We start from the raw sequence: 27,554 nt of genomic DNA, 5'->3' as shown, positions 1-27,554 counted from the left end.
TGAACTTAATATACTACATATATACAGTGCTGGTTCCATAGCCATATACATGTACCAGAGGAGTAAGGGTTAAACGTGTAGGTGTGCTGTTTGAGGATACCGTATGCTCGGGACTCTTCTTTAGTCAGACAGACTCCTCTTGTGTATGACATGTTTTCACTTGTTTATGTATCAGATTTCTTGTTATTTTTCTTGTCTTGGGGTCTCTGCATTCACAGCATTGTTTTTATTGGTACGAATTTGTAGCTTTGGGGAATGAAGTAGTTTAAAGTAGGAACTTCTTTCTGCTGTCTCAGGCTTTGGCTTGTAAGACATCTTACAAGTGTAACATTCAGAGCAGTGCGATTCCTCATAAACAGGGAATTTACTACAAGACAGTGGCCCTTTTCAGCAGTGATGTGTATCAGGAAATCGTGTATGTCACATGAGTGAGCGGAGAGACCACAGACCACATCGACAGGGGGACAGAGTTATGCAAGTCCAACATCCATGTTATATACAATTTTGGTTTTAAACTAGGCTTTTCTAGTAACAATGTCTCATTAGTAATTTTTGTAATCTACTTTATTAATAAATGTTGGCTCCTTTATGTGAACTCCTGCATTTCTTTGGGAGCGGACAGTTAAGGACAGGCACGGAGTGTAAAAGAACGCACTCGATGTCCATTTAAATCAATGCAAAATGTTACGGACACAGCTAGTGTCCGCTGCTAATGTCCGCACAAGATTTTGCACGGACATTAGCAGCGGACACTAGCTGTCAGACACCGACGGTAGTGTGAACGCTCCCTTACAGTGTGATTAAATTTTGTGCATCTAGTAGGCATTGCTGAAGTGTCATGTGACCCTTTCTTCGTACATGTATTTATATTTCATGTTAATTCAGCGATCACAGCCACAATAAAGTTTATTGCTTTTATACTGGTGAAGTGGCGTAGATTAGTGACAAGCCTAGTTCTAAGGCCTATTCACATCATGTTTTTCCATCTATTTAGCAGAAAAAGGATGAAAGCAGATGGCCATCTGTTCCCATATAGTCACATTTAAAGAGGCTCCGTCTCTGCCATTTTTTTTTTTTTTTGCTAAAAGCAACTTTTGTGTCCATGAAAAAGATAGTGTTTTTTTTATTTATTTTTTTAATTTTATTTTGTTCTTACCTTGACTGCCCATCCATTTGTATCCGGTAAAAACAAAAAAACAGATCGTAGTGTGAATGCACCCTAAGTTAATCCCTCTGCCTTAGTGTATTTCATGAATAGCATAAAAAAAATCCCCTATACATCTGTGTACACTCGCTGTCATTCCTGAAAGGTATAGAGTTGATCCTACACTTCCAGGAGCCGTCAGGCGAATGCTCATTCATGTGTTCAGAAGGGGTATAGAGGAATAAGATTGCCAGACACGTCTTACAGAGCCTTATCTCCACTGAGAACAAGAGGATCGGGCGTGTAAAATTCATCATCCCCCCCTAGCACTTCTTTCCCTCCGCATCATCTGTTGCCGCATATTGGGGACATCTCCATAAACATGAGATGATTTGTGAGCTCCACCAACATTGGCAGCTGGCCAAACTTAATGGAATGTGTATGAGCGCCTTGGAAATGCAGACAAGATATGAATATACATGTCGATTTAGAAAATTAGAGGACGTGCCACTAAACTGATATACTGTATTCATGGATCTATACCAGTATTGTGGATATGAAATGTATTTCTTTCTATTCTAGATGAGAATTGGGATGATGGCCAGCTCTATGGATTTGAACCTTGCAATGAGAACTTTGTAACAGGATGCAATATCATCAATGGGAAATGTGAATGCGACACGATTCGGACCTGTAACAGTCCCTTTGAATTCCCCAACCCAGAATCCTGTCAGACTGCTCTGAAAAGAATTGAAGGTAAGTCAGGAGATGGCAGCTTCTTATACTACGTACATCTGGCGGTTATATGGTTTCATCAGATCCTATTGTGTGTTGGGTAATAATACCGTGGTAATAACATGCAGGCTCTGGAGATGTCGTGTCCTTGTATTGTGGATGGTTATCGGACTTGTGGTGCGGTAAAGCCGCGGTGGAAATTGCAGGAGCTTAGAAAATTTGCTACAGACTCCGAAGTTCTTCTTGTCAGTCCACTAATAAAATCAAATTGGTTGCTAAAGTGTTTCTCTGTCTGGCTCCTAAAGTCTATAGCAACTTATTGTAGATATTTGTCACCATTACACGTGGATAGTTGTTGGCTAAAGGGGCCTTTAACACAAAGTTACCTGATGTTTGTGAAGTATTTGTACATTAGGAAGGCTACCTGCTTGCTTGGATGGACCTGTTTGGCTGTCTATGAGCTTTATTGCTGTCATTGTATGTGAGTGTGCACTTAGTGGCCGGTATATTATTACCAGTAGACCATTTATCTTTGGCTTGTTTATTCTGAAGACATTTCTGATATCAGATAATTGGGAGGTATTATATTGGCCATACACATGAGCTTGCTGGAAGCCTAAAACTACTTCACTTGACCGAATGTTGGAAGAAGAGAATAAATGACGCTCATAAGGAAGCGGACATAAGGAAACAAACCTGATCGAAAAATTCATATTTACGGTCAATTTAGGAGAAAACATTTACCAACTACCAGTGTTTCGATCAAGACGTAATGGGGAAGATTTATTATTGGCCTATGTCACCTGGTGTTTGCAACTTTTTAAGTATTAGTTGCAACAGAAACCGATGTTGCTGGTTTTTTACACTGCACTCGGCAAATTTCCTCAAAAGGGATATTCTGGGGCAGATTTATAATAATTTATGGCACAAAACTGGTATACATGATGATCGATATCTACGCCAGCTATGAGCCGGCATACTTTTCAATGCAGGTGCACGGCCTGGCGGATGTAACGTCTGATCTATAAGGTATTTGAAAATCTTCCCCAATGGGTTATAAACACCCGCACAAACTTTGAACATGGCATAAAATAAAACAGCTGCACTTGTGATGCCTGGAGGTGTACACGGCCATTGGAGCTTAGCAGAAATTCGTAAGACTCACATAGGTAAATAGAGATATCACATTAGACTTCCTTCATACTGCTTGCTATATGCATCCCTAGGCCCCCACACAAGATTACAAGGTATTGGATGAACCTCCCTAGGTTCTTGGTGAGGGTGAGGTTAAATTCAGTCAACTTCTTCCTCACCCAACCATATCATTGTGGACCTTTGTTCGTGCACTGAGGCACAGTCTTGCTAGAACAGAAAAAGATTTTCTCCAAATTGTTCTTACAAAGTTGGAAGCATACAGATGTCCCAAATGTATTGACATGCTGAAGCATGAATATTTCCCCTCACTGGAAGTAAGAGGCCTAGGCCAACCCCTGAGGAACAACCCCATGGCATTATCTTTTCTCCACAGATGACACTATGCAGTAAGGTAGGTAATATTCTCCTGGCAAACCCAGACTCCTCCATCAGGCTGCCAAATAGAAAAACATGGCTGCCAAATAGAAAAACATGGCTGCCAGAGAGTTCTTTTCCACAGCACCAGTCACCAGCAGACTGCATTATACCACTCTGTTTGGTATTGTGCGGGTGCTTGGCCATGGAGATCCATGCTACAAAGCTCCCGCTCAGAAGGGTCCCTGGTGACTTATATACCTTATGCACTTTAACACCTGACGCAGTGCCATACTGTAACTTTATGTGGTCGGCCACTTCATGGTTGAGTTGCTGTGGTTCCTAATCATTTCCAATCTCCAGTAATTCCTCTCACATTTGATTGTAAAGTATTTAGTAGGAAAAAACATTCACAAACTAACTTTTTGACTTGGCACCATCCTATTATAGGGCCACACTCAGATTCGCTCTTTAGAGGGGACTATTCTTTCCCAAAGGTTTAGGCATTACATATCTAGGGGCTGGATTTCATATACCTGTGGTAATGGGACTGACGAAAACACTAAATGTCAGCAGGGAAAAGCATACTGAACCAGCAACACAGATAGGTCGGGCTCACCTGTATGTAATCCTTTGTCCCCATGAAAATTCATGCCGGTGTTGCATGTAGTATATGTAGTGAACAATCCGGAGCACCGAGGCAGCTCCATTTCTCCCAACTACTACACCCCTCAATGCTCAGGAACACCCCTCTCCCTTCTTTGAGTGACGGGGCTAGGGAGTGAAGGAGGGCATATTACTGCAGTTGTGTTACTCCAAAATAATATGCCCCTCAGTGCTCAAAGGCAAAGTTCACACTGGGTTTTTTAGTGAGGCTTTTGAGGCTGTATATGCATCAAAATCCTGACCAAAAAGATGGCTCCCATTGAAATCAGTGGCAGCCAGTCAGGTCTTTTTTCCGGGAGCCAGAACGAACCGCAAAAAAAAAAGGACATGCTCTTTCTTCAGACTGGATTGCCTCGCATTGTGTCCTGAAGACACTCTCTCCTCCTGACTAGGCCCGTTCATTGGATCCAGAGCAGAGTGCATCGGCATTCAGTCGCGGCTACCCGTTTCATGGTCCAAAAAACCCTGTGTGAACTTACCCTAAGTGCTCCAGATTACTTTATTTTTCCCAAATGAGCAAAAACCTATCTAACTTTATTGCTGGTTTACAATTCTTTCCTCTGATGACAGACTCCTTTTTGTGAAGTGTTTTCCACTACTTTCCTCCATACAGTATACCTTCAATGGACTCTGCAATGAAGTACAATGACAGATAATATGAATTGGGGATTATACAATCCCTGACTTCACAATGTATGGAAATAGGCAAAGGGCGGTTCTAATACACTGGCCACTAATAATGGCATATTTGTGTGGTCCTGATGTGTCTACGTATATGCCACCATCTATTAGATGTGCTCTCTGTGCTTGTGTTCATGTTTAGTATGAGTATAGATAGACCTCTCACATGTCCTAAATGTTACCTGTTGTGTTTTCCTACAGTGCAAGTCTTTTCCTATTCTTGTTCTTATCGCTCCTGATTGTATCATGGATAATAATGATGAATGCTTAAGGCCTAGGCCCCACGTTGCAAAAATGCAGCGTTTTACATTACCTGCCTAGTGGATGGGATTCTGGTTAATCCCATCCACACATTGCAGAAAAGCTGAATTTTCAAAAACACTCACGTTTGCAAAAATCACAGCATGTCAATTATACTCATGGAAACGCTGGCACTTCCCGTATTGGTATAATAGGGGCAGAAAGTCCGCTGAGGGAAACTGCAAAATGGCACTGAAATGCGTTTCCTCAGCGTGTTTTTTTTCTTTGCGAGGTGGGGCCTTCGCCTAAAGTTGTTTTTTTTAAGCCAGGAATCCTAATGTCACATGTGACTCCTGACTTGCGGAAACCCTAAAAATATCTGACCTTAACAGGTTGAAGGGAAATTCTAGAATGTTGCAAGGATGACTTTGGCTGAATGTCAGTTTCCAATGCCAGGTTTATTTTGTATCTTTGCATCTGTCTGTCTCTGTAGTTATTAGGTGGACTATCTCAGGCTATAAATATATTTATTCCTAAGACATGGTTTATTCTGAAAGAAATAAAATAGAAGTAGGTCGATGGCTGATCGTCCGGAGGAATATCTGTTCCCTTACACAGCAATATACATTGCAGTTCATCTTGGCCTTTTGTAGCTATTCAGACTGGCCAGTATTTTTCAGTAACCCCGACCTAACGACAGCAATCTTTCTGGAAATTTAATGTATTTTATGGAAAGTTGATTCATGGACTATTGACTATTGGGTGAATATTTTAATCCCAGTAAATTTTTCACCAGAAGATGGTGGTCGATTGTTGGTCAGACTAATGTGTATGACCTTCTTGTCAGTAGGGATAAAAAAGCTCAGTTTTTCAGATTCTTCTTTTGACGTCTTAGGCTCGGTTCACATCTTACTTCCACTTTTTCTGCAGAATTTGACAGTGCTTACTGGGAAAAGGGACATGGCTTTGCGAAAAGGCGATGTCTCCTACAAGGCGTCACTTTGTGCGTTGCCAAATTTTGACACAATAACTGGTTTACAGTAAGCCACCCATTAGGTAGCACCTTATAGCGTTGGAGAATAGTATCATCTAATATAAGCCACTGCAGATCTACGTGTAAGCTGTCTAGACATGAGACACTGTATGAGAAGATGGCGGTATTCTGCTCCATGTCAGGGGTTTCTTCATCGCCATACGCCTATGAATGATTTTTATTTTTCACTGTATTGTATTGCGTTCCGAGCACATATTGACACATGAATATGTACAGCGTGCTACCAGGAAAAGTTATTTACATGCCGATGATGAATAAATATGGCTGCTTGATTCTTTAGCATTGATATTGGAATAAGAATAACAGGTTTGCGGGCTCCATTGTTACCCGGCTTAGTCCTCCGTCTCTTTATGACTCGCTTTCTACCTGTATTTGGATTGTTATTGCTTTGTGCTATCGTAAAATCCTTGGGAATAACCTGCTATTGTTTACTCTAGATATTGTTTTCTTTCTTTCCCTGGACTTTTCTGCTTGCCTTTGTTTTGCTGGGAACTTTCTGTACACTAGTAATAAAGCAATGTCTTCCTTAGGGAGATGAGAGGTTATGTAAATGTATATGTATATCGTGCCAGGGTACGAAAAAGCAGCGCGCCTTATATCGTGTGCTTGTAAGAAGAACTTTACTATCTTATTTCTGGAAATGTGCTGAAGCCCTATATATCTATTCATTGACTCCAGGTAAAGGAAATTTATACTCGCATACATAATTCCCCTAATACTTTGGCTTACCTGTGCAGCCACTTTAAATCTCTGGCTTACCTGTGGAGATGGATTATATTTTTTTTATAAGGAATTATTGAAATCCACCACAGCGATCATAGTGTATAAAGCTCTGATGTATTTTGCAGTTGGATATAGATATATATATGCACTCAATTTCAGAAAGTTCAACTGATAAGACGCTATTCACACTTCCATCAAAGGTTCTGTTAGGTTGCAAAGTATGGAGCAGCATGTATCTGTATTCTTCTTGTAATAATAATAATAAGAATTATTATTATTTATATAGCACCATTAATTCCATGGTGCTTTACATTATTATATTAATTCCATGATGCTTTACATTTGGGGGTTACATACAGTACACAGAATATACAGGTAGATATAATACTAACAGTGACCGAATGGCACAGTGGGGTAGAGGGCCCTGCCCGCGAGGGCTTACAATCTATGAGGGAAGGGGGTAGAGACAGAAGGAGAGGGTAGAGACTGTTCAGATGGCGGTGCGGTGATAGTGTTATTGGAGGTTGTAGGCCTTCCTGAATAGGTGAGTCTTCAGGGCCTTCTTGAAGCCTGTGATTGTGGGGGTCAGTCTTATGTGTCGTGGTAAGGAGTTCCAGAGTATGGGGATGCACGGAAGAAATCTTGGAGACGGTTGTGTGAGGAGCGGATGAGAGCAGAGCGGAGTAGGACGTCATTGGAGGATCTGAGGTTACATGTAGGCTGGTAGCGGGAGATTAGGTCAGAGATATATGGAGGGGACAGGTTGTGGATCTCTTTATATGTTAATGTTAGTAGCTTGAACTCAATTCGCTGGACTATGGGTAACCAGTGGAGGGACTGGCAGAGGGGAGAGGCCGATGAGGATCGGTGGGTGAGGTGAATTAAGCGAGCAGCACAGTTTAGCGTGGACTGGAGGGGGTGAGGGTGTTAGCAGGGAGTCCATGGAGAAGGGTGTTGCAGTAGTCTAGGCGGGAGATTATGAGGGCCTGGACAAGCATCTTGGTAGTTTCCGGGGTGAGGAAGGAGCAGATTTGATGGATGTTCTTGAGCTGGAGGCGACAGGAGGTGTTGAGGGTTTGAATATGTGGCTTGAAGTATAGGTCAGAGTCCAAGGCATCGGGCCTGTGGGACAGGGGTAAGTGGGGTTCCGTTAACTTTGATAGATGGGTCGGGTGGTGGGGCCATAATGGTGGATGACATGGTAGAATGACGGATTACCATCTGTTGGTCCCTATGTCTGCCCTATAGTGAATCCATTTTTAAGATGGTAGCCACAAAAGTAGTGTGAACATAGCCTAACATCAGATATGTCTCGAGTATTTGCTACAGTCAGAAGATTGGACCCATATAAGGCTATATTCACATCTGCATCAGAGTCTCTGCTTGGAGAGTCCATTGCAGTGTCTGCCTAAAATCGGTCGATGACAAAGTCCTACATGCTTAACTTTTTTTATTGAGCACTTTTAGTTTAAACACAGCGGACACATGATGGACCTCATGAATGTCAGTGGGGTCTGTCGAGCTCCGTATGTGTCTATTGTTTTAGCTGTCCGCCTGTCCATTGTTCTGGTCCTCTGATGGCTCAGAACATTAGACAGTACAATACTAGTGCAAACCAATGATAGAAAATATTGTAGTAAGTCATATATTGTTATATCTTATGGGAGGTTGACATCATACTCTTTCTTGTACCTTTATAAAATCCCTTTGCAACTCTGAGAAATTTGGCTACCCCTCTCACTCCTGGTCCCAATGATGCCCAGTTCCCTTCCGGTTCCCTATGTCCTGGTCCCTCTCATCACACAAGAGGGACCAGAAAGTAAGAGACCAGTATGGAGCCAGATGCGGCTGAGGATTGGGGAGGTGAATATCGCTTCTTTCATTTTTTTTCCAGCCCACTTGGAAATTTTTACCTGCCGGGCGACCTAAGACTTGAATTTGATAAATTGATTGTGTCAGTTGGCAAGATATATTACAGTAAAAAATAATCTATTATTTGTGGCAAAATAATTTTTTGGATTAAACTTTTATTTAATATTGTATTTATAATTGGATGGTTTATAAGGGAATAATTGATGACAATATTTGACGTAAAAGTTATTTTTGCAGTGAGATTTTTCTTTCCCACTTTTTTTTTTGTACAAAGTATACACAAATACAGCTCTGGAATTTTATTTAGTTTGCCAATTCTTGTCTGAAAAACATAAATTAAACAAATTATACCTGCTGGATATGAAGTTACGTCATTTGAAAATAGAAAAGAAAAACACTCACACAGCATGGCGGTAGATCTGCACATTCTGCTTAACCTCTCTTGTTAACAGATGAACAGGCAGCTAAATTAAGTGTAGCATATGTAAGTACATTGCTGGAGTCCTGACAGCTTCCAGCTTCAGTGCACTATGACACTCGGTGTGTGTTAGCGGGGAGTTTTTTCTTATATATCTGCATGTACCATGTCATTTTGTCATGTTTCTTTACATTATTAGCCCAAATGGTCCTTTTACATGGGCAGATTTCACCCGCAACGTGCGCCGATTCAGCAGTATAACAAGTAAATCCGGACTGTGATCTCTGCCAGCCCCATGTAAGTGGCTAGAGCCGGTCACGCAAGCGCACGGACCATTCACAAGGAAGCCTTAGGGTAAGTTCACACAGGAACTCCGGACCATAATAGGAGTACCTGCGACTGGATGGTGGTGTCGCTCACTACGCTCCGGATTAGTCCCAAATGAATGGGCCTAATCAGGAGGGAGTGTCTTCAGGCGGATGTTGCGAGGCGAATCCACCTGAAAGAATGAGCATGTCGCTTCTTTTTTTACGGGAGCTGGAACAAACGGCTTCTGGAAAAAAGAACTGACTGGCTTCCATTAATTTCAATTTTTCGTCTTTTTGGACAGGATTTTGAGGCGGATACAGCCTCAAAATTCTGACCAAAATAACCCGTGTGAACTTACCCTTAGGGAGAATTTTGGTCCCCCAGTGTTCAGGAGACTCTGAGATCAGGACCCCAGTGATCACTTATCCATTGTCTTATGGATAGGGGATAAGTGTCCATAATGACACAACCCCTTTAAGGGTACTGCCACATGGTGTCCACAACCACAGGATAGCTGTGTCATACTCTTACTTCCAACTTTATAAAATTCCACAGATCTAGATCCCTGATGCAGCGCTAACATTTTTGGGTTCGCTGGGGCTCATAGAGATCATCATAAAGTAATGCCGTATTCTAGTTATATACATTTACTTTCTAAGATAGAAATACCCTTTTATTCATGGCATGGCATGGCATGGGAACGGTCATTGGTCAGCCATTTCTATCCATTATTGTCTGCAGCACTCCAAATTGCTGCCTGAGGAACACTCAGCTAGAACCAGAATCACCAGAACCATCGGTCATAGGACTATTCATTCATGTGTATACATGTCCAGCGATTCAAACACAAAATTTGCTCGATTGTCATTACATCACATTTTTTATGAAGACCTAAAAATCATTGTCTATCGGCGGCTTCATGTAAACCGAAATATGTTACCGACAGTCATGAAAATTGTGAGCGACAATCGACGGTTCTTGTTACGGACAATTTATCTGCCCACTTAGAATGACCCGAACTATTCTTATATACATTTCCCTAGTTTTCTATTGTTTCAGTCTGGTGTTTAATAGGTTTATGGGATTGTGAGCAAAGTGCCATTGACAAGTGTGTTTAGTGCTAATCTCTGACTCAAAAGACCATAACATATCAAACAATCCTCACGTTGTCCGCCACTCTTTGTAATCCCCCTCCCTCTCCATCAGATTAGGTCTGTACCGTCCCAGGAAGCCCAATCTTCAGGCTAGGTATCATATCTTTGGCCTTCTCAATGAGAAAATTGGAAACTGTCTGCTAGGGGGAACGAGGTGATCGATGGACATTATTTGTTGTGACAGAGGCTAGAGGGGGACATTTGTATCTTACACATGGTGTGACATTGGTATTGCTGAGCAAGTTGTTTCGATAACAGCAAAGCTCTTATTTTATACTAGATTAACAGCCTCGTATACCCAGGGACAAGACGGATTGCCGTTAGGGCTCGAATCTCTTTGATGGGAGGTTGTATTTCTCTCAGGGTACGCTTTTCTCCCTTTTACAGTTATTTTATGTAATTGCTGAAAATTATCCAGTAAGCCTTTGTAGACTACTCTATGATGAAAGTTGTCATCGAAAATTGGAGGAATAAGAGCAAATGCTGGTTAGGTCAAGACTGTTCAATCTATCAAAAGTGTAGTTTGCTAAACAAGGAGATGCGGCTGCTCCTTCCCACCACTACAAGAGGAACAATTTCACTTTTTGATCCTAGTAATATTATTTTTAGCCTTTTGTGATGTGGGAACAATTTATTATAGAAGGGTCCCCCATCATCCTGAGAATGAAATGGCTGTAGTTGTGTTGTAAGGTTTCCCTACATAATGGTTATCCCTCGCAAGGCCGTGAGCTCCAGCTGGCCAAGGCACTGCCATGCAGAAAACAATCCTAGACCTGTGCTGCACCCCGTACAATTGTGGGATCAGTAGGGGGTCATAAAGTGATGGCATATTTTGGTAATATATATTAATCTTAATTAAGATAGAATATTAATTAATTTTCTAAGATGTAAATCACGCTTTAAACCTTACCCAGAAAGGACCAAGAAGAACCCACAGCCTGGATCAGGAGGAGAGGAACCACGCTTCACCAAGGATCAATATCCAAAAACTTCTATTAACCAAGACGACATGTTTCAGGATTTATACCCCTTTTCAAGTGTACAGGGAAAATAATAGCGCTGTTATTTTCCCTGTACACTTGAAAAAGGGGTATAAACCCCGAAACGCGTAGTGTTAGTTAATTGGATACTGATCCTTCGTGGAGCGTGGTTCCTCTCCTCCAGACCCAGGTCGTGGGTCATTTTTGGTCCTTCCTGATTTTCTTCTGGCACGCTAGGGTGCTTACTGGATATTTCTGCTGTCTCCACCCAAAGAGGAACTCTCTTTTAATTGGCTCCATCATGAATTACAGTGGTTGTGGTCCGGGTCACAACCTGACAAGGTGAGGGTATCTCCTATTTTACTTACCTAAGATTTTAAGCCAAATGGTGTCACACTATACAATGCTTGGTGCTGTCTTTGTTTTGAGGCTCTTTAAACCTTAACCTGAAGGAGAATTTGACAAGGGAACTATAGAGCGACTGCCAAATTTACTAACTAGAATCCACCTGAATTCTGATGGAATTTGAACCAAAAAACTGGCATATATATAAAGTGAATAAGATTTTATTTAATCCTGCACATTGTGGGGAAAAAAAAAAACACTGTGGAAAGTGTGAAATTTTCTGGTGGAAACCCTTTTTTTTCCCCCTTATTGACTCTTATGGGGGTGATTAAAAAAGTGCAGCAAAATTGCAGAGTCATTTCATAATGGAAATGCTGTTCAAACACCGAAGATAGCGGCAAAATGTGACGAAAATGTCGTGTACAAGCATTGCACAGAATTGTTTCCACATATGGCTTTAGACACTTTTTGCAGAGGTATCGATAAGGGGGCAGGTTTAATGGTAAAGAGGTCTGGTGTGACCAATACTTTAGTGCATAGTAAGCCAATGGGTGGGATAAAGGTATACAAGGTGTACAGTTTGAGACGTTGCAATTACTTTGGCCTATTTCTAGACCATCTAGTCAATCTCAGTATTAGACAGGACTGGTAAATCCGCTGCCCCATCTTTACTTGATGTACTTTACATAACCAGATATAATTCCACTCTGTAATGTATAGAAGAAGAGGTCCAGGTAACAAGTTGAGTTTTACCAGTTTTCTTATAATCTACATTCTAATTATTTGCCAGACTAGACATCAAATCCACCAGCCATACATTATGCTGCTTGATGCCAGGTCGGAGCTACATGTTGTCCTTTTCACAAGCCCTGGATAAAAGCAGGAGATAAATGATCCCTAGCTTTGTGCATAAGAATTTCCAATATATGTGGTAAGTAGACCTTCACTGGAAAGGTGAGAAGGTGACAGCGCCGTCCTATGTGCACACGTTATGATTAACTCCCAATCATTCCCGAATAAGTGGATCTAAATAATTCATCGCAGGAAATAGTCAATAGTTGGCCTTGAATAGTAATGTGCCGGCGGCTTCCCAGTAGTCGCATATTTATGTGAAGTGCCATAGACTTCTCCAAAAATCTCCCGATGTATCGGCTTGTAATGGTGTATATATATATTTATTCACATGTATCCCTTACAGCAGGAGAAAAAAACACTGAAACATCCCATTGTCCCAAAGATGAAGCTGATGTAGGTTATATATTCAGGTCTGTGGTACATATACTCCGGGATACCTTCCAATGGATCCTAATAGTCAAATGTTTGCTTAAAGTCTCCTTTATGTGCCCAAGGAACATGCCTTCTAACTGTGCTAAGGCTTGGGCGACACGATGGGTTGTGCCCACGTGACAGTAAGATACCACATGTTGCTCTGCCACTCACAGGTGACATTGGTAACTATATGGCCATACAGAAATCCAGCAGGATCGAACAACTTTTGACATTCATTGTCATTAGTCTCATTATCATAGGAATTAGGGTTTATGTCATTGACTACAAGGTGTGGTGGAGCTCTAGTTTTATATGGGCTATGTTCCTAAGTTCACCCTTTAAGATACCGGACCCTGATAGATTTGCACAAAGTGAAAAGAAAAAGTTAATGTAGAAATTAAATGCAAACTGTTATACAACTGTCCATACACGTAAGATCTTTATCTGCAGACTTTGAGGAGATCCACCTAAATTTGATTAAATCTGCCGACCATCTGATGTCTGTGGTGGATACACATGAGAATATTCTTCTAAAATCAGATGAATCTGCTGACAGTCTCATGTCTGTGACCGTCAGAGTTTAACAGCTAAGGCCCGGCACATCTGTGTTTGGGTTTCCATTCGGGAAGTCTGCTTGGGGACCCCCTGAATGGAAAGCAGTTACCTAAAGGAAACCCGCGGTCGCCATAGATTATAATAGAGTCCGTGTGGTTTCCGGTTGGCAGCACTTTTCTCTCTACATGTTTGGTGCAGAAAACACACGGACCCCATTATAGTCTATGGGGTCCGCGGGTTTCCCAGGTGACCACTTTTTTATACGTATAGGTTTCTATTCGGGAGGGGTCCCCAAAGCAGACTTCCCAAACGGAAACCGGAACACAGATGTGAACCGGGCCTAACTCTGCTAAACTGAGCTGAATCTGCCAATGATCTGCAAATAAATATCTCCGGTTTAGGCTTCATGCAGGAATGTTTGCTTTGTCCGTGTGCTAGCTAGTTTTTCATGGCCAGCTCACTACCCATTATTTTCTATGGCCCCCATCACTTGACTGTATATTATCCTGGGGCATTGTATGTGGGCCTGGGGCAAAATTCGCAGCAGGTCTGTTTTGCAGACCAGGCTCAGTGGGTTCACTGATATCATCCATGTGTGCCATCCATGCCATTCAACCATGGACCCCGACATGCACACGTTCAATAACCTTGACTGGTGCCTGAACCTCTGTTATACCTAGAAAAAGCCGACATTAATGAATGTACTGTATTATATGATACTGTCCTTCTGTTATACAGGAGGTCTGCAGCTGTGAAACCCTAATATACAGGTCTTTTAGTGATGTGATACAAGTATACAGTTGATTCCACATAACTGTACAGTTTTCTGGGTTTTTGTTAAGCTGTAATCTTAATGCCATTTATTGCGGATAATAAAAAGAAAATCTGTAAATCTAAGTAATATTGCATCTACCAATGCTTAAAAATGAATTCTAGTCAATTATTCTAATAAAGTAACTTTTTGTAACCGAATCCTTTAGGAGCTTTGGCCTTATACCTGACCCCCACCCCCTCGCGGTTTTTCTATTTGTAAATAAGATTTCTGCCACTTTACATTGAAATGTATTCCTCCAGATTTTGGCAGTGATTTCCTCCATCATGCACGCTCTTTTCTCTTCTCTCATCTCCCTGGGCTCCAGACCTGGTGGAAGTAAGCTTAATCCGGAGAAAATCATGCATAAGTCATAGTGTGTGCGTGACGCTGCCTGCCGCCCGCTATCTGCAATAAACACGTGTTGGGATGTGAGATAGAAACTCTCGGGGAATGAAATCACATTAAGGCCTTATGGTGAAAACACAACAATGGCCTTTTTTATTTTACATGTAACACGGAGTAGCTCCGCTCCAGGACACTATGCAGATTAGGATCATTTTATTTTACAATTCCTAAGTTTCATGTAAACCTTGAAAATAAACCATAACATCCTGGAAAAGGGAAGGACCCTTGGCTTTGGAAGATGTTTTTAGTGTTATTTTGTTCAGCTATCCCGACTTTATACAACTAGAGATGAGCGAGTAGTATTCGATCGAATATTGAATAACATTATAGTCTATGGGAAAAAACAGGAATGTTGTTCCGCTTTCCATGGAAACCAAAGTTCGACACATTGGATCCTCCAAGTTCCGGAAGTAGCAGGACGAGGAGCACGAGGAGGTTTTTACATTGAATTCAATGGAATTTTCCCACGTGGTATTCGACCGATGCGAGTATTCAATCGAATACTACTCGCTCATCTCTATATACTACTGCTAGCTTTAGGGCTGGGTTCACACAGTGATTCTTGTCATGCTTTTCTAATTGCAGTGATGAGTTGTGTGTTATTACTGGTTTTCTATCTGATCACCATTGTCTTAAAGTTTTAGGCTATGCTACACGTCAAAAAGTCACACAAAAATTCCATCTTGTCAATGTCTATAGTGTCGTCTTGTGACTCAAAACTTCATGCAACTGTGACATGACAGTGGCAAAACACATCCCCCCCCCCCCCCCCAACATTATTGGATTTTGGATTGGATTTTTGTACCGTGTTAGTCAGTGGATATGAAATATAAAAAACTTGAGTCTTCAGTAGTTGATACCTTTATTAATGGCTAACTAATAATGATGACAGATTGCAAGCTTTCGAGGCCTAGGCCTCATTCTATACCTGAGGAAGAGGCCTATAACCTCGATACGTTGTAATCTGTCATCATTATTAGTTAGCCATTAAGAAAGGTATCAACTACTGAAGACTATCAAGTGTTTTGGATTTTGGTTGCAAGTTGGTTGCAATCTTTTTCACTATAAACTTCAGTGGAAGTCACTTGTGACTGTTTTAGCCACATGACTTTTGTGGGACTTTTTATTTTGACTGCATGACATGTCACCCTGTAGCCCTAACCGAAACACATAGTGACATGCTAAGCATTATTGCAACTGGGAAAGAATACAATTATGGATTAAAAAGCACAATGTGCAAATAATATCCACTTATTGAAGGCAATATCTAGTACATAGAAAGGTCAAGTCATTTACCACCTCCTAAATTCCAGGACTAGGTAAAATGTGTCTTATTTTAATTAAATGTTCCTAGAATGGTAGGTCACCTGTAAAGGGGACCTTTGACTCCCTGCACCAACTCCAGCTCTTTCCATTCTTGGGCAGATGCTGGACTACCAATTCCATCACCCTAACAATAGAGAGTCTACTAAGGATATTGGGTGCTGAAACTAATGGGAACAAACAAACTCCCAGCTGCGCCTGTCAGTAATGTCTCCCCTCTTTGTCTGAGCCGAGCATGCACACGTGTGGAAGCGTTGCACAACTATCTCTTGGCTGTGTTTTGAAGAGATGATAAATGTTTAGTTTCCTGGTTGTAGTTTTATTCTTTCCTCCATGACAAGAGTAGAAACGCGTGGATGCCTGTAATATTTGTAGCATGCACGTTGAAGACAGCTCCATTAAATTAGGTCTGTGTATGCGAGTACTTTGTGTATATAACAGGACCGAATGTTTATGGTCCATTATACAATGGTATGTGGAAGGAACATTTTCTCCTGTGGTTTTCCAATCTGTTGATGCCTTGGTGCCATGACCTGGAAGCAGTTGAGGATGACGTTCCATAAATGGAACACAAGTATTTTGAGAGGAGACATCTGGGATGGATTAGTGGAAAGAATTATGACATTTTTTTTATTTTTTTTTATTTCAAGAGTTCATTCTTAGTAGTTTTTGGATTTATCTTTCTCTCTCTCTTTCCCTGCAGTTTTTCTGGCATTTACAATAAACCACCGCACCCAAGGGAAGTTGTGCTACTGAAACAAAATTCCAAATATTTTCTCCGGGTGTGGAAAGGAGAAAAGTATGAGAGATGCGAATTAGCGAGATTCTTTTTCACTAGCTTGACTGATTTCCAGAAATCCTCGTCGAATCTATAGCGCAGGGTCAGCAACTTTGACCCATTTTCTGTAAAGCCAACAGGTCTTTTGGGCATATATCTATTTTTCGATATTCCTATCTTTAGTGTATCACTTTATATTTCTGATCTAGCAACTGAACAAGTAATATTTTATTTCAGCACTACTGGAAGTAAACCATTAGTTTAGGTGTTCTTATTATAATGCTTGTATTTGTATTCCCCATCTGTACACACACTTTGTTATAATAACTAGTCCCTTGTAGTGCTAAAGATGAACTCCATACCAGACTTTACGTTCAGGAGATCACTTATGATTCCTTCTTGTTCTTGCTTTTTACAGCTGTTTTATATATTCTACATTTCTGTTCTTTGTAAATACCATCCAGTTACATGATTTTTTTGTCCTGTGAAGGACTCAAGGGTCTTACCCGATCATCTAGGTAAACATGAAGTTATTCTTAATTTGCTCATGTTTTGTGTTATCTATTCCTATTCACCCTGGGTAAATTGTTTGGTACAGAGATAGATAGATAGATAGATAGGGGATAGATAGATAGATAGATAGATAGATAGATAGATAGATAGATAGATAATCAATAGATACATGATAGATAGATAGATAGATAGATAGATAGATAGATAGATAGATAGGTAGATAGATAGTCTTTTTGAAGTAGATTTAGAATCTGTTATTGCTGATTCTGTCACCCATGTCTAGTACTTGTATCATTGTCTATTATCTGTTTCTGCAAAATACTGCAGAGCTACTACTAAAATATTATACTAAATATTAAATATACACAGTCCAGTTACATTCATTTGACCACTGGTCAAAATCCAGAATAAGCACCTTTGGCAGAGCGGACGGCTGCGAGACGTGCAGGGAGAGAGGGGATGTTGTGATGATGTCACTGGGATGTTGGGCCATGCCGACTCCAGTGCCGTGGCCAGCTGCGCTAGGTTACACGGTTGAGCATCCATGGCACGAACAACCCGATCGAAGTGGTCCCACAGACTCTCATGGGTTCAAGTTCAGGGAATTTGCTGGTCAAGGGAGTACGGTAAACTCATCCTGGTGCTCCTCGAACCACGTACGTACACTGTGAGTTTTATGACACATCGCATTGTCCTGCTGGTAGATGCCATCATCCTGAGGAAAAACAATTCACATGTAGGGGTGAACATGGTCTGCAAGGATAGAGGCATACTTGTGCTGATCCATCGTGCCTTTCACAATGATGAGTGCACCCAGATGGCTGCTGACACGTGCCTTCTGCCATTGGTTATTTAACGTTTACGTCAAAAGTAGGCGGTGGTCACATTCATATGACTGGACTGTGTATTAAATACTAAATATACTAATACTAAAAAAAATACTAAAATCCAGGACAGTGAGGATGAGGTCACTGCTTGTTATTGTAAAGCTGCACCAACTGCGGCCAGTAACACCAAGGAAGGTAATGGGCACATGGCGACCTGACTGTCAGAGAGCGGAGCAGAGTGACAGAGGGGGGCCATAGGGAGCAGAGTATTGGGGAGGCAGAGGAGAAATATTATGACAGAAGACATAGGGCAGAAGCAGAGGCCAGTGGGACTTTGATGAATCTGAGGTCACATGGTAATTCTCAATAGTGTCTGCAGGCAGCAACCCATACTAGAAAAAAGTGCTCACGCTGTGATCGTATGACTTATAGAAGAAGGTGAAAAGAAACATAAGGAAATGCGTGTGAGGAGACAACTATTCTTATGGAAGGGGATTGTCCTTCAGACAATGTAATGAGTCACAAATTCACTGGAGTGTCCCATTAATAGCAGCAACCTTCATTCATGAGTAAGAGGGCTGCTATACCAGAGTGCTAGGAAGGAACACAACACAGAGCCCTTCTCCAAGGCGCACATGCTCAGGGCAGGGTTTTGTGTTCCTTTCATACTCCCATCATATTTACCCTATGCATAATAATTTTCTGCTGGTGTATATGGTGTATGCACTCCTCGACTCCCATGAATGTTTTTTTGGTTTCTTTTGGGTAGAATGCATTTGGGGTGCTGATTTTTATTTTTCTTTCTACTGCGTTATAACATACAGAGGCATCCAGGAAAAATCTGCTTATATATTTGCACATGGGTGTGTATAGGTGACGGCTGGTCGCTAAATGTCATTTGTAAGGTAATGTTGAGAAATCTTCCTGTAGGAAATTTTGGACAGATACCACATAACGCAGTATGAACAGGGCCTTATTGGTTTGCATTAAGCTACTATACAAGGACCAATGATGAATCCGCACATTGGTGATATTTGGGGCACCTATGGATTATTGGGTTTTCTGCTCCGTTTGTATCCATGTCCTGTACACTCCTCAGAGGACAGCAGCTTGCTGTATCCACCATATATACTCCGGTAACTGTGGTATATGGGGACCGAGCGTATTAGGTTACAGCAGGAAATGGAGTTTGGGTAATCTGTTTGGTCAGGGATGCGACGGTATGAAGAATATTGTGGGAAAATCCTAAAAATGAAGGATTTTCTTTGTTCTCTCCACAGTTATTAAAAGCTCTCCATTACTTCGAGAGAATCCTTCATTTCAGGGAAATAGTTTGACTGGAAGATGAATAGTAGATGAAATGATCCTGGCCGCTCACACAGAATTGTTGGCTCGTGTGACAGATGAATAAAAATTAAGCACTAGTTAAATATGTTTGGCATTGGCCATGTTAGTTCTTCCAGAAGCCAAGTAATATCCAACAATCCCTTAAAAATATCCAATTTTTTTTTTTTTTCATTCTGTTCATTTGACCTTCTACAAAGGACAGTCGCATAGCGGAGGAAATGCCTCGGATTCCGGCATCTGGGTTTGTGTCTTTATATTTTGTTGGCACGGTTACAGCAGCAGCCCTTTTCTTTCACTCAGTCCTCATGTGTTCTTGCTCCGAGTACTGAAAAGTGGACAGAAGAACGGACGCCTTGCCAAAAGCAACATGTTTCTGCTCTCTGCTCCTGGGCCGGGCGCTGTCGTATGGTTTGTTGTTTCAGAGGGCGGCAAATGGCTTCGTAAAAAGATGGAGGGAGAGGGAGAAAATTGGTGATAGATTTCAGCCATGTGAAGCACATGGGACCCTCTTTAGGCGTCCCAGAAACTTCTGCTTTGGTGTATGTTCCTAGATTATCTAGGGGTTTGTGTAGATGTGTAGGGTCGCCCATGGCATTGTTACCACACGTCCGCTTGGCTGTGTGGTGCGTGACCTTTGTCCAAGGGACCAAGCATTGTCTGAGGGTCAGCAGCCTGGAGACAGGGTGAGGGGTAGAGCAGAATGGGGTGGATTGTTAGATAAAAAAGTTGACACTAAAAGGACCCACAAAACTGTGCGGACCTGGAGCCAATCATAAAGCTAAGGAAGGGCATCTTCTCATAGACCTTAACCTAAACCTAAACTTTACCAGCTAGCCCCACGGGATATTAATTCCCGTCATTCGTGCCTGCTAAGCTAAGTACATGCTACAGCAGGATGGATGGATAATAATAATCAGTATAATAATATCCCCTCTTTCCTTTAAAGAAAACGTTTCATTCTTGTCCAAGTCATGGCCTCTTTATTATGATATTGCAAATCACCAACACACAATTGGCAGCGTGAAATATCCTCGCTGAGGACGGGATGGACACGTCTACCCTAACAATCCTCATAGGCAGTGAATGGTGGAAACATCTCCTGGCCAGGTGAGACGTGGCGTTGTCGCCTGCCAACCGCTGTTTTGTTATCCATCGGCTGTGTTTTCTTGCTGATCTTTTCCTGCGTTCACACTGCACAGTTATCATTATGACTGCTCAGAAAACAAGATAATTGTGGTGATGACTGGCCAGCGTAACTGGCCTTTAGTAATATTGTGGGTTTGTAATTTTAGAAGAAATAATATGGATCTGAGCAAAATAAGCCAGCATCTTTTGTGTTCATCCCTTCACATTTTGGCAACATCCTGCTTTTATTTGCTTAAATCCTAATATCCGCCAGCAGATGACTGCTTGATACTACATTGCGTCAGGGCTTTAGGAGAATGCTTATTGAACAGAATCCCTTTTAACTGACCCACAGGAGACGTCTTTGTACATCAACATGAACAAGAGGGCTGTCAGAAATGCACATGTATAGCCTAGACACTAATGAATCCCCATGTCGGTCCATTAAAAGGTTCCTCTACCTGCAAAATAATTTCGATTTCATAGCTGAAAGCCTGTTTAGTCACTTTCCGAACTGAACTTGAAACCTTTCAGAACGATATAGGTTAGCACGTAATGCACTAATGGTAATTTTCAGTTTAATGAATATATATTGGGCAAGTGAGTGATTGTCGACGTTGCCTGTTGTTAAAGGTAATAAAGCTTGTCTGCTGTGAATTAGCTGGGTTGACAAGTATATAAGAAAGCCGGTCCATAAAGAAAGCTACCCTGTAGACATGAGAACACCTAATGAGATAAAAAGCAGTTCCTCAGATTGTCTTGCTACGGTTTTCTAAGCTTCAGGTCCTCCAAGGTACTCGTCATGCCTCCAGACGGAATTCAGGGTTTTTGCCTTGGTAATATTTGTCAGCTGCTGTATAGTTATAACTCCGTGCACTTTGATGGTTGTCAAATGTATATATATATATATATATATGTAGTTAGTAGTCTCTATTTTTCTAGTTTTACTTCCATGTCAGTTCAGATACAGATTGTGACCCATCTCTAGCCCCCTACTCAGTCATGGATGATTTGGAGCCAGATGAGGGGGTTGTTTAGCTATTTCACTGATCCACCAGCCCCGTTCCCTTCATAATGTCCCCAACATGGTAGTGGAGCTGCCAGGACTAGAGAAAGGGCCCTGATGTGAACATGAATTATATTAGTACGGTCGACAACCCCCTCAATCTCCCATGGGTCTTATGCAATGATGTTCATGTTGTTCCCGTTTCAGCACCAATATAAGTGCAGATTGAATATAGACTTGGCCTCATTTGTCCTATGAAGAACCTTGTGTTTACTCCTAAGTAAATAAAGGGTGACATGGAATAATGAGCGGCTCTGTTTTCTGATAAAGCACAAATTCTAATCACCAAGAGATAAGACAAATGAATCAATAGCGATGAGGCGGATTGTGCAGGTAAATGGTAAAGTCAGCGGAGAAGAAAACTGCAGATGCTTACCAGCAAAAATGGCTGGAAATGTTACAGCGTTACTGGCAGGAGGCTCACAAATACATTGTCACTCAGTACCTGAAATATGGTTATAGAGGTCTCTGGATTCTACTAAATCACACATAGTGAATTCTAATAAAGAGAAAACTGCACATTAAAACACTACTGTGCATTGTGATACCTGTGCTGTTTGTAGTTAATAGTGTTTTCTGAATCTACTGTATAATATACATGGCTTATCCTTAGGATGGGCACGATAATCTGATATTGATTGCCTAAAGGCTGTGTTAGACAGGCAGATTAGCTACAAGCGAGTGTCACTCATTTACATCAGCCTTATTATATAGGACTATACAGACTGAATCTCGTCTCGTCAGACTGAAGCGCGTTGATCGGCACTCATTTACATCGGCCTTATTATATAGGACTATACAGACTGAATCTCGTCTCGTCAGACTGAAGCGCGTTGATCGGCACTCATTTACATCAGCCTTATTATATAGGACTATACAGACTGAATTTCGTCTTGTCAGACTGAAGCGCGTTGATCGGCACTCATTTACATCGGCCTTATTATATAGGACTATACAGACTGAATCTCGTCTCGTCAGACTGAAGCGCGTTGATCGGCAGACTGAATCTCTGCTGCAGTTATTCCTACCCCATTTGGCTGCACTGACTATTGGCAGCCCTGCCCTGATTCCATAGGGTGATGTCCTGTCGTTGGTCAGTGTTCGCTTGGTGTTGCCGGATCAGTAACCCTATAAGCCAGGGCAATTATCAGGTACAAGGAACACTCATTGCCGATAATTGCCCATCTAAGACTGTTGGGAGTCTTTAGTCCCAACACCTCTACAGATCTGCTGCCCCATTAGGGTTTACAAGTCACAGTTTTGTATATTTTGTAGCGGTCGTGCCCGATATTGCAGCCCAGTCCCATTCCCTTACATACTTGCGTACCACCACCACGTCAATGAGCTGATCAGCAGCTGCGCTCCTGGAAATCAGACCTAAGAATAGGCCATCAATATTATAATTCTGGAAATCCCTTTTAAGTACTAAGACAATGTTGCTGTCTGACAACTTTTGGACCCTTTGATGATCCCAAACACAATAAATGGTTAGTCCTGCCAATATCCGTGGGTTTGGCTGATATTTATAGTCAGTAGACCAACCCCATGTCCAGAGAAAAGAAGATGTAATATGTACAAGAGAAAATGGAAGACATGTGCAAGGCTACGTCAAAGGGAGAACATCTACTCCAGTCTGTGGAACAGAAGTGAAACAAAACCTTGGGCTTAAAGTACAGTATTTTGGAGAAGAACGATAAATGATTTTCATTCCAGTTTTCATTCCGTACAACACGTGGCGGATTCATCACTAAGTCACCTAAAATGTCAGTACGTTTAGACATGAAAAGTTGGTGAAGAAAAAAGGGATAGATTTAGGCTACATCTGTCCAGAATGAAAACGATCTTGCAAGCATATTCAGAAATTTTAAGGAAACAGACGGTGTTCCCAGAGAGGCATCTAATATGATCACAATGAATACTTAGCAGAGAATTAGACTTCAATATAAGATGATATGAAATATTCATGGCCGTAAAAAGCATGAGTTATGTAGATCCCCTACATGCAACAATGAAATGAAGCCTTGTAATGAATAACTTAGTAGCTGTGGGGAAGCATTTGAAAGACCTGCTTGTTTAAAAAGTAAAATGTTGCACAAACTAGGATGAGAAGATATTGCTCTGTGTAATGTGTTCTAGGTCACAGGAATAGCTGTTGGAAAGTGCTTTCAGGACATCAAAGTCTGCCGCCAACTGATTGAATCCTTTGAACATAATTTAAAGAAAAAAGGCAAAGCCTCGGTATTATCATCCTCATTACTTACTGCACCTTTTCTTTATGACAAATGCGTAATCTAGGACACAGGTGTACAACAGGTACCATGCAAGCTACATATACAAGGGTCTGACAGAAGGGACTGCGGCTAGTCGTCATATGGGACCATACAACACCAAGTAACATGGGATGGATAGGTTGGATAAACTCTGTTCAGTGTAGTTATTGCATAAGTAAGCCTGGCCAAACACGTTAGATAGTGGTTGCTTGAAGACTTGTTCAGCCTTCACCTACCACTCCAGGTATGTTCATATAGGTGTGTGTATATATATATATATATATATATATATATATATATATATATATATATAATAAAATATATTTGTATTATTATATTTGTGTTGGGGAAAGTAACTCAGTAGCAGCAATGGTGCGGACCCATCCAGTCAGAGACAGGGACACGATGTCTGGTGCAAACTGGTTTATTTGAAAAACACCAAAAATAAATAAACTTTCACATCAGACACGAAAAAAGCAAAATAAAATACAGCCTTAACTTCAGGCAAAACGTCTAACAAAACCCTGCTCGTCCGAGCAATAACTAAACAGTAAAAACTAACTATGCATGTGGTGTACTACCAACCGCACGAACAAAACAAAGTAACACAGTACTTTTTCACCAGACTCTCAGACAAACCCAGACACCTCCTCTCGCTCCTAGGATCCGCAGCCTTTTCTGGCCCAGTAACGAGCCTATGACCCACACCTGGACTGAGGCCTATTTAAGACCCACACTGGACCACACGTATGTCAGAAAGCTGGGGCTGATATACCAGGACTCCAGCACTCTGCCTGACACCTTCTCACAATATATATATCAGTTCACATGAGCATGCAAATGCTCTGGATCAGTAAAAAGATAGACAGCCGTGATCAAACAACTCTGGTGAGGCTTATCTTTGCAGTAACAAAGGATTGGGGGGGGGGGGGGGGGGGGGGGCTAATAAATATTTAATGTGTTTGGGATCATTTCTAGAGTATCATGTAGGCCCTTGTTTTATTCTAGATATGTATCTCTTGTCAATTATATAATGGCAACGTATTCCATTATTTACTTAAAGGGGCTCTATCATTGGGAAAACTCATTTTTAACTAAACATATACTTGCATAGCCTTTAGAAAGATTATTCCACACCTACCTTTTGTATGTTAATCTCTTCAGTTGTTTTTGAATGAGCCCACTTTTATTCACATGCAACGAGCACTGGAAGTCTCAGTGAGCACTGTGTGGACGTTAGTCTATGGCTAGTTTGGGTGGCTCCTCTATACATCCTCATCCTGGTTTCTGCTCAAAAACAAAAAAGAGGAGACACTGAGCGACCCATAGTGTAGTAAGATGGATAGAACAAATCGGGAGAAGCGATAAGATTTATATATCACCTTATGGAGTTGTGAGGTTGGTCACAACTCCTTTATGCGCTATGGGACGAATTGGTCAGAGGGCCCCTTCTCTGTGGGGGATGTAGCTGCAGAGTTCCTGACACCTCTCGGGTGTATGGGGAATCACTAGTGTGTGCTGGTCTTTCTAGTGATTGGTCCTGGTTTCTGGCATGTGCAGTGTTGTTTCCTCCGATTGACTTCTATATAATTTGGTTCTTTCGGAATTACAGCAGTACTTTTCTAAAAGGAGTCCACACAGTAATTGATTCAGCAAAGGCTCTGTAGGGATACAAGGAACTCTTGCCCATTGGCATTTACAATTAAGGTAATGTAGTAAATAGTTTGTTTCGTCATTGTATACATTGAGTCATTGCACCGATCTGGGAAGAATTGTAATTGACAGTTTTATGGCTCTCATTAGCTCCAGCTGTATCCAGGTCCTGGCTGTTTTCATCATAAACACACTTGAGCATTACTCATTTGGTGGAATATTTTTAATGCATAATTAAGAAAACGCTAACCTTAAGTAAATGAAATCGTGCATGCTGCATTACATGTAGAGGAACGGGATTTTTCCTTGTAGGTGAGATGATTGTTGGCTAAGGCCACATACTACATACTTTCCGGTTCTGTGAAATTGAATGCTGTTTTATTTAAATTGCTATTTCACGTCAAATATAAAAATTACAGTCTATTATATATTAATTGTACATTACATCTGCTGAGCAGACCTTCAGGGCACCTTTACTGCTGTCAGAGAGGAAAGCTATGAAGAGATCATCTAGCTTTCCATTTACCCTAGCCACAGTGTCTTATTTAAAGGAACAGTGGGGCAGATGTATGAAGACTGACTTTAACACCAGTCTACATATGTGCGCTGCTGGAAGAGGCTGTACCTCATTTATAACAAGGCGCACACCTCCTCATAAATGAGACGCCTCCTCTGCAGTGGTCTACTGGGAGATATAGGCCAGCTCGTTGCCCAATTACAGGTCTCGGCGGTCCCTGACGTCATACAGGAGGCCTGAGGAGGATGAAGAGCTGCTATGCATTGGGCATGTGTGATCGCCCCCCATGGGCCTCAGCTATATATACCCGGGGTCTGAGGTCCTTTGTACAATGCATAATACAAGTGCCCCATTGTCACGTTTTATTGTTACAGTCATGAACATTAGGAAAAGTATAATATTTTTTTGTGTTGTCTAGAGATCTTCAGTCCCCCCCCCCCAACAACTTTTTCCATATAAAGTCCCCCCCATGTTAATTGGGCAAGGCTGCACCCGCAGCAATTAATGCCCAGTAGCTGCAATTGTGAGCACTTTCAAGGTGCACATCTACCCAGTGAATGGCTTTTACTAGGACCCCTAACTATGTATTATTGTGTAACCTAGATTTGGTTACACATTATTTTTGGCCCCTCTGACTTTCAGATGTCTTCACAAAGACCTACATTAGCTTAGATTGAAACTTCGGGGCGCCATCTCTGGTTAATTGTGAAGGTAGATTGGAATAAAATCCCCTTCTTATGGAGTATTCAATACTAATGGAATATTAGAATTGGTATAATTAGAATATACTAATGGATTGTCATACAGAGGATTAAACTTTACAATCTAAGCAGATCTGAGACCCTTTCCAAATTGCACCAGGTTTCATCAGTAGTTCTGCTGGACTATCCTATGCATCTTTATGGTAATAGACTACAAACAAACCTTGTGCAGCCGTAGTCCCTTCCCTAATATCCCACTGAATGTATGTTACTAGGGGGCCTTAATAATATATTAATACTATTTTAGGATCATTATTTTTATATTAAAGCTGGAATTGGTACATTTCTACTGACACCAACTTCACGACTCTGACTTTACACTTCTGATCTTAAGCAGTGACTTTTACAGAGCATCAAGGAAGTTTCCTCCAGCAGTGAATCCAAGTGTTCATTTTAAGTTTTTTCCCCCCATAAATCTGAAGGTTTACTGAGAATATTTGATATGTAGCAAATTGAAGAAATTTTTGCTTTAAGGATCCTTGAAGCTGTGGCTAAGTGTAG

General features: G+C 41.4%; 1 protein-coding gene across 1 annotated transcript in view; it reads left to right on the top strand.

The window, feature by feature from the left end:
* The window catches only part of CRIM1 (cysteine rich transmembrane BMP regulator 1), a 530,601-nt gene that overhangs the window by 58,747 nt on the left and 444,300 nt on the right, over window positions 1-27,554 (top strand). Inside the window, exon 2 of the mRNA XM_075267494.1 lies at window positions 1,727-1,900. Within this exon, the coding sequence (XP_075123595.1) occupies window positions 1,727-1,900 (174 nt within the window). The remainder of the gene's footprint in view (window positions 1-1,726; window positions 1,901-27,554) is intronic.

The sequence above is a fragment of the Leptodactylus fuscus genome, chromosome 3 (genome assembly GCF_031893055.1).
Source record: "Leptodactylus fuscus isolate aLepFus1 chromosome 3, aLepFus1.hap2, whole genome shotgun sequence".
In the NCBI taxonomy this organism is placed as follows: domain Eukaryota; kingdom Metazoa; phylum Chordata; class Amphibia; order Anura; family Leptodactylidae; genus Leptodactylus; species Leptodactylus fuscus.
Note: the sequence above shows the minus strand (reverse complement) of the source record. Positions and strands in the feature narration are given on the sequence as shown.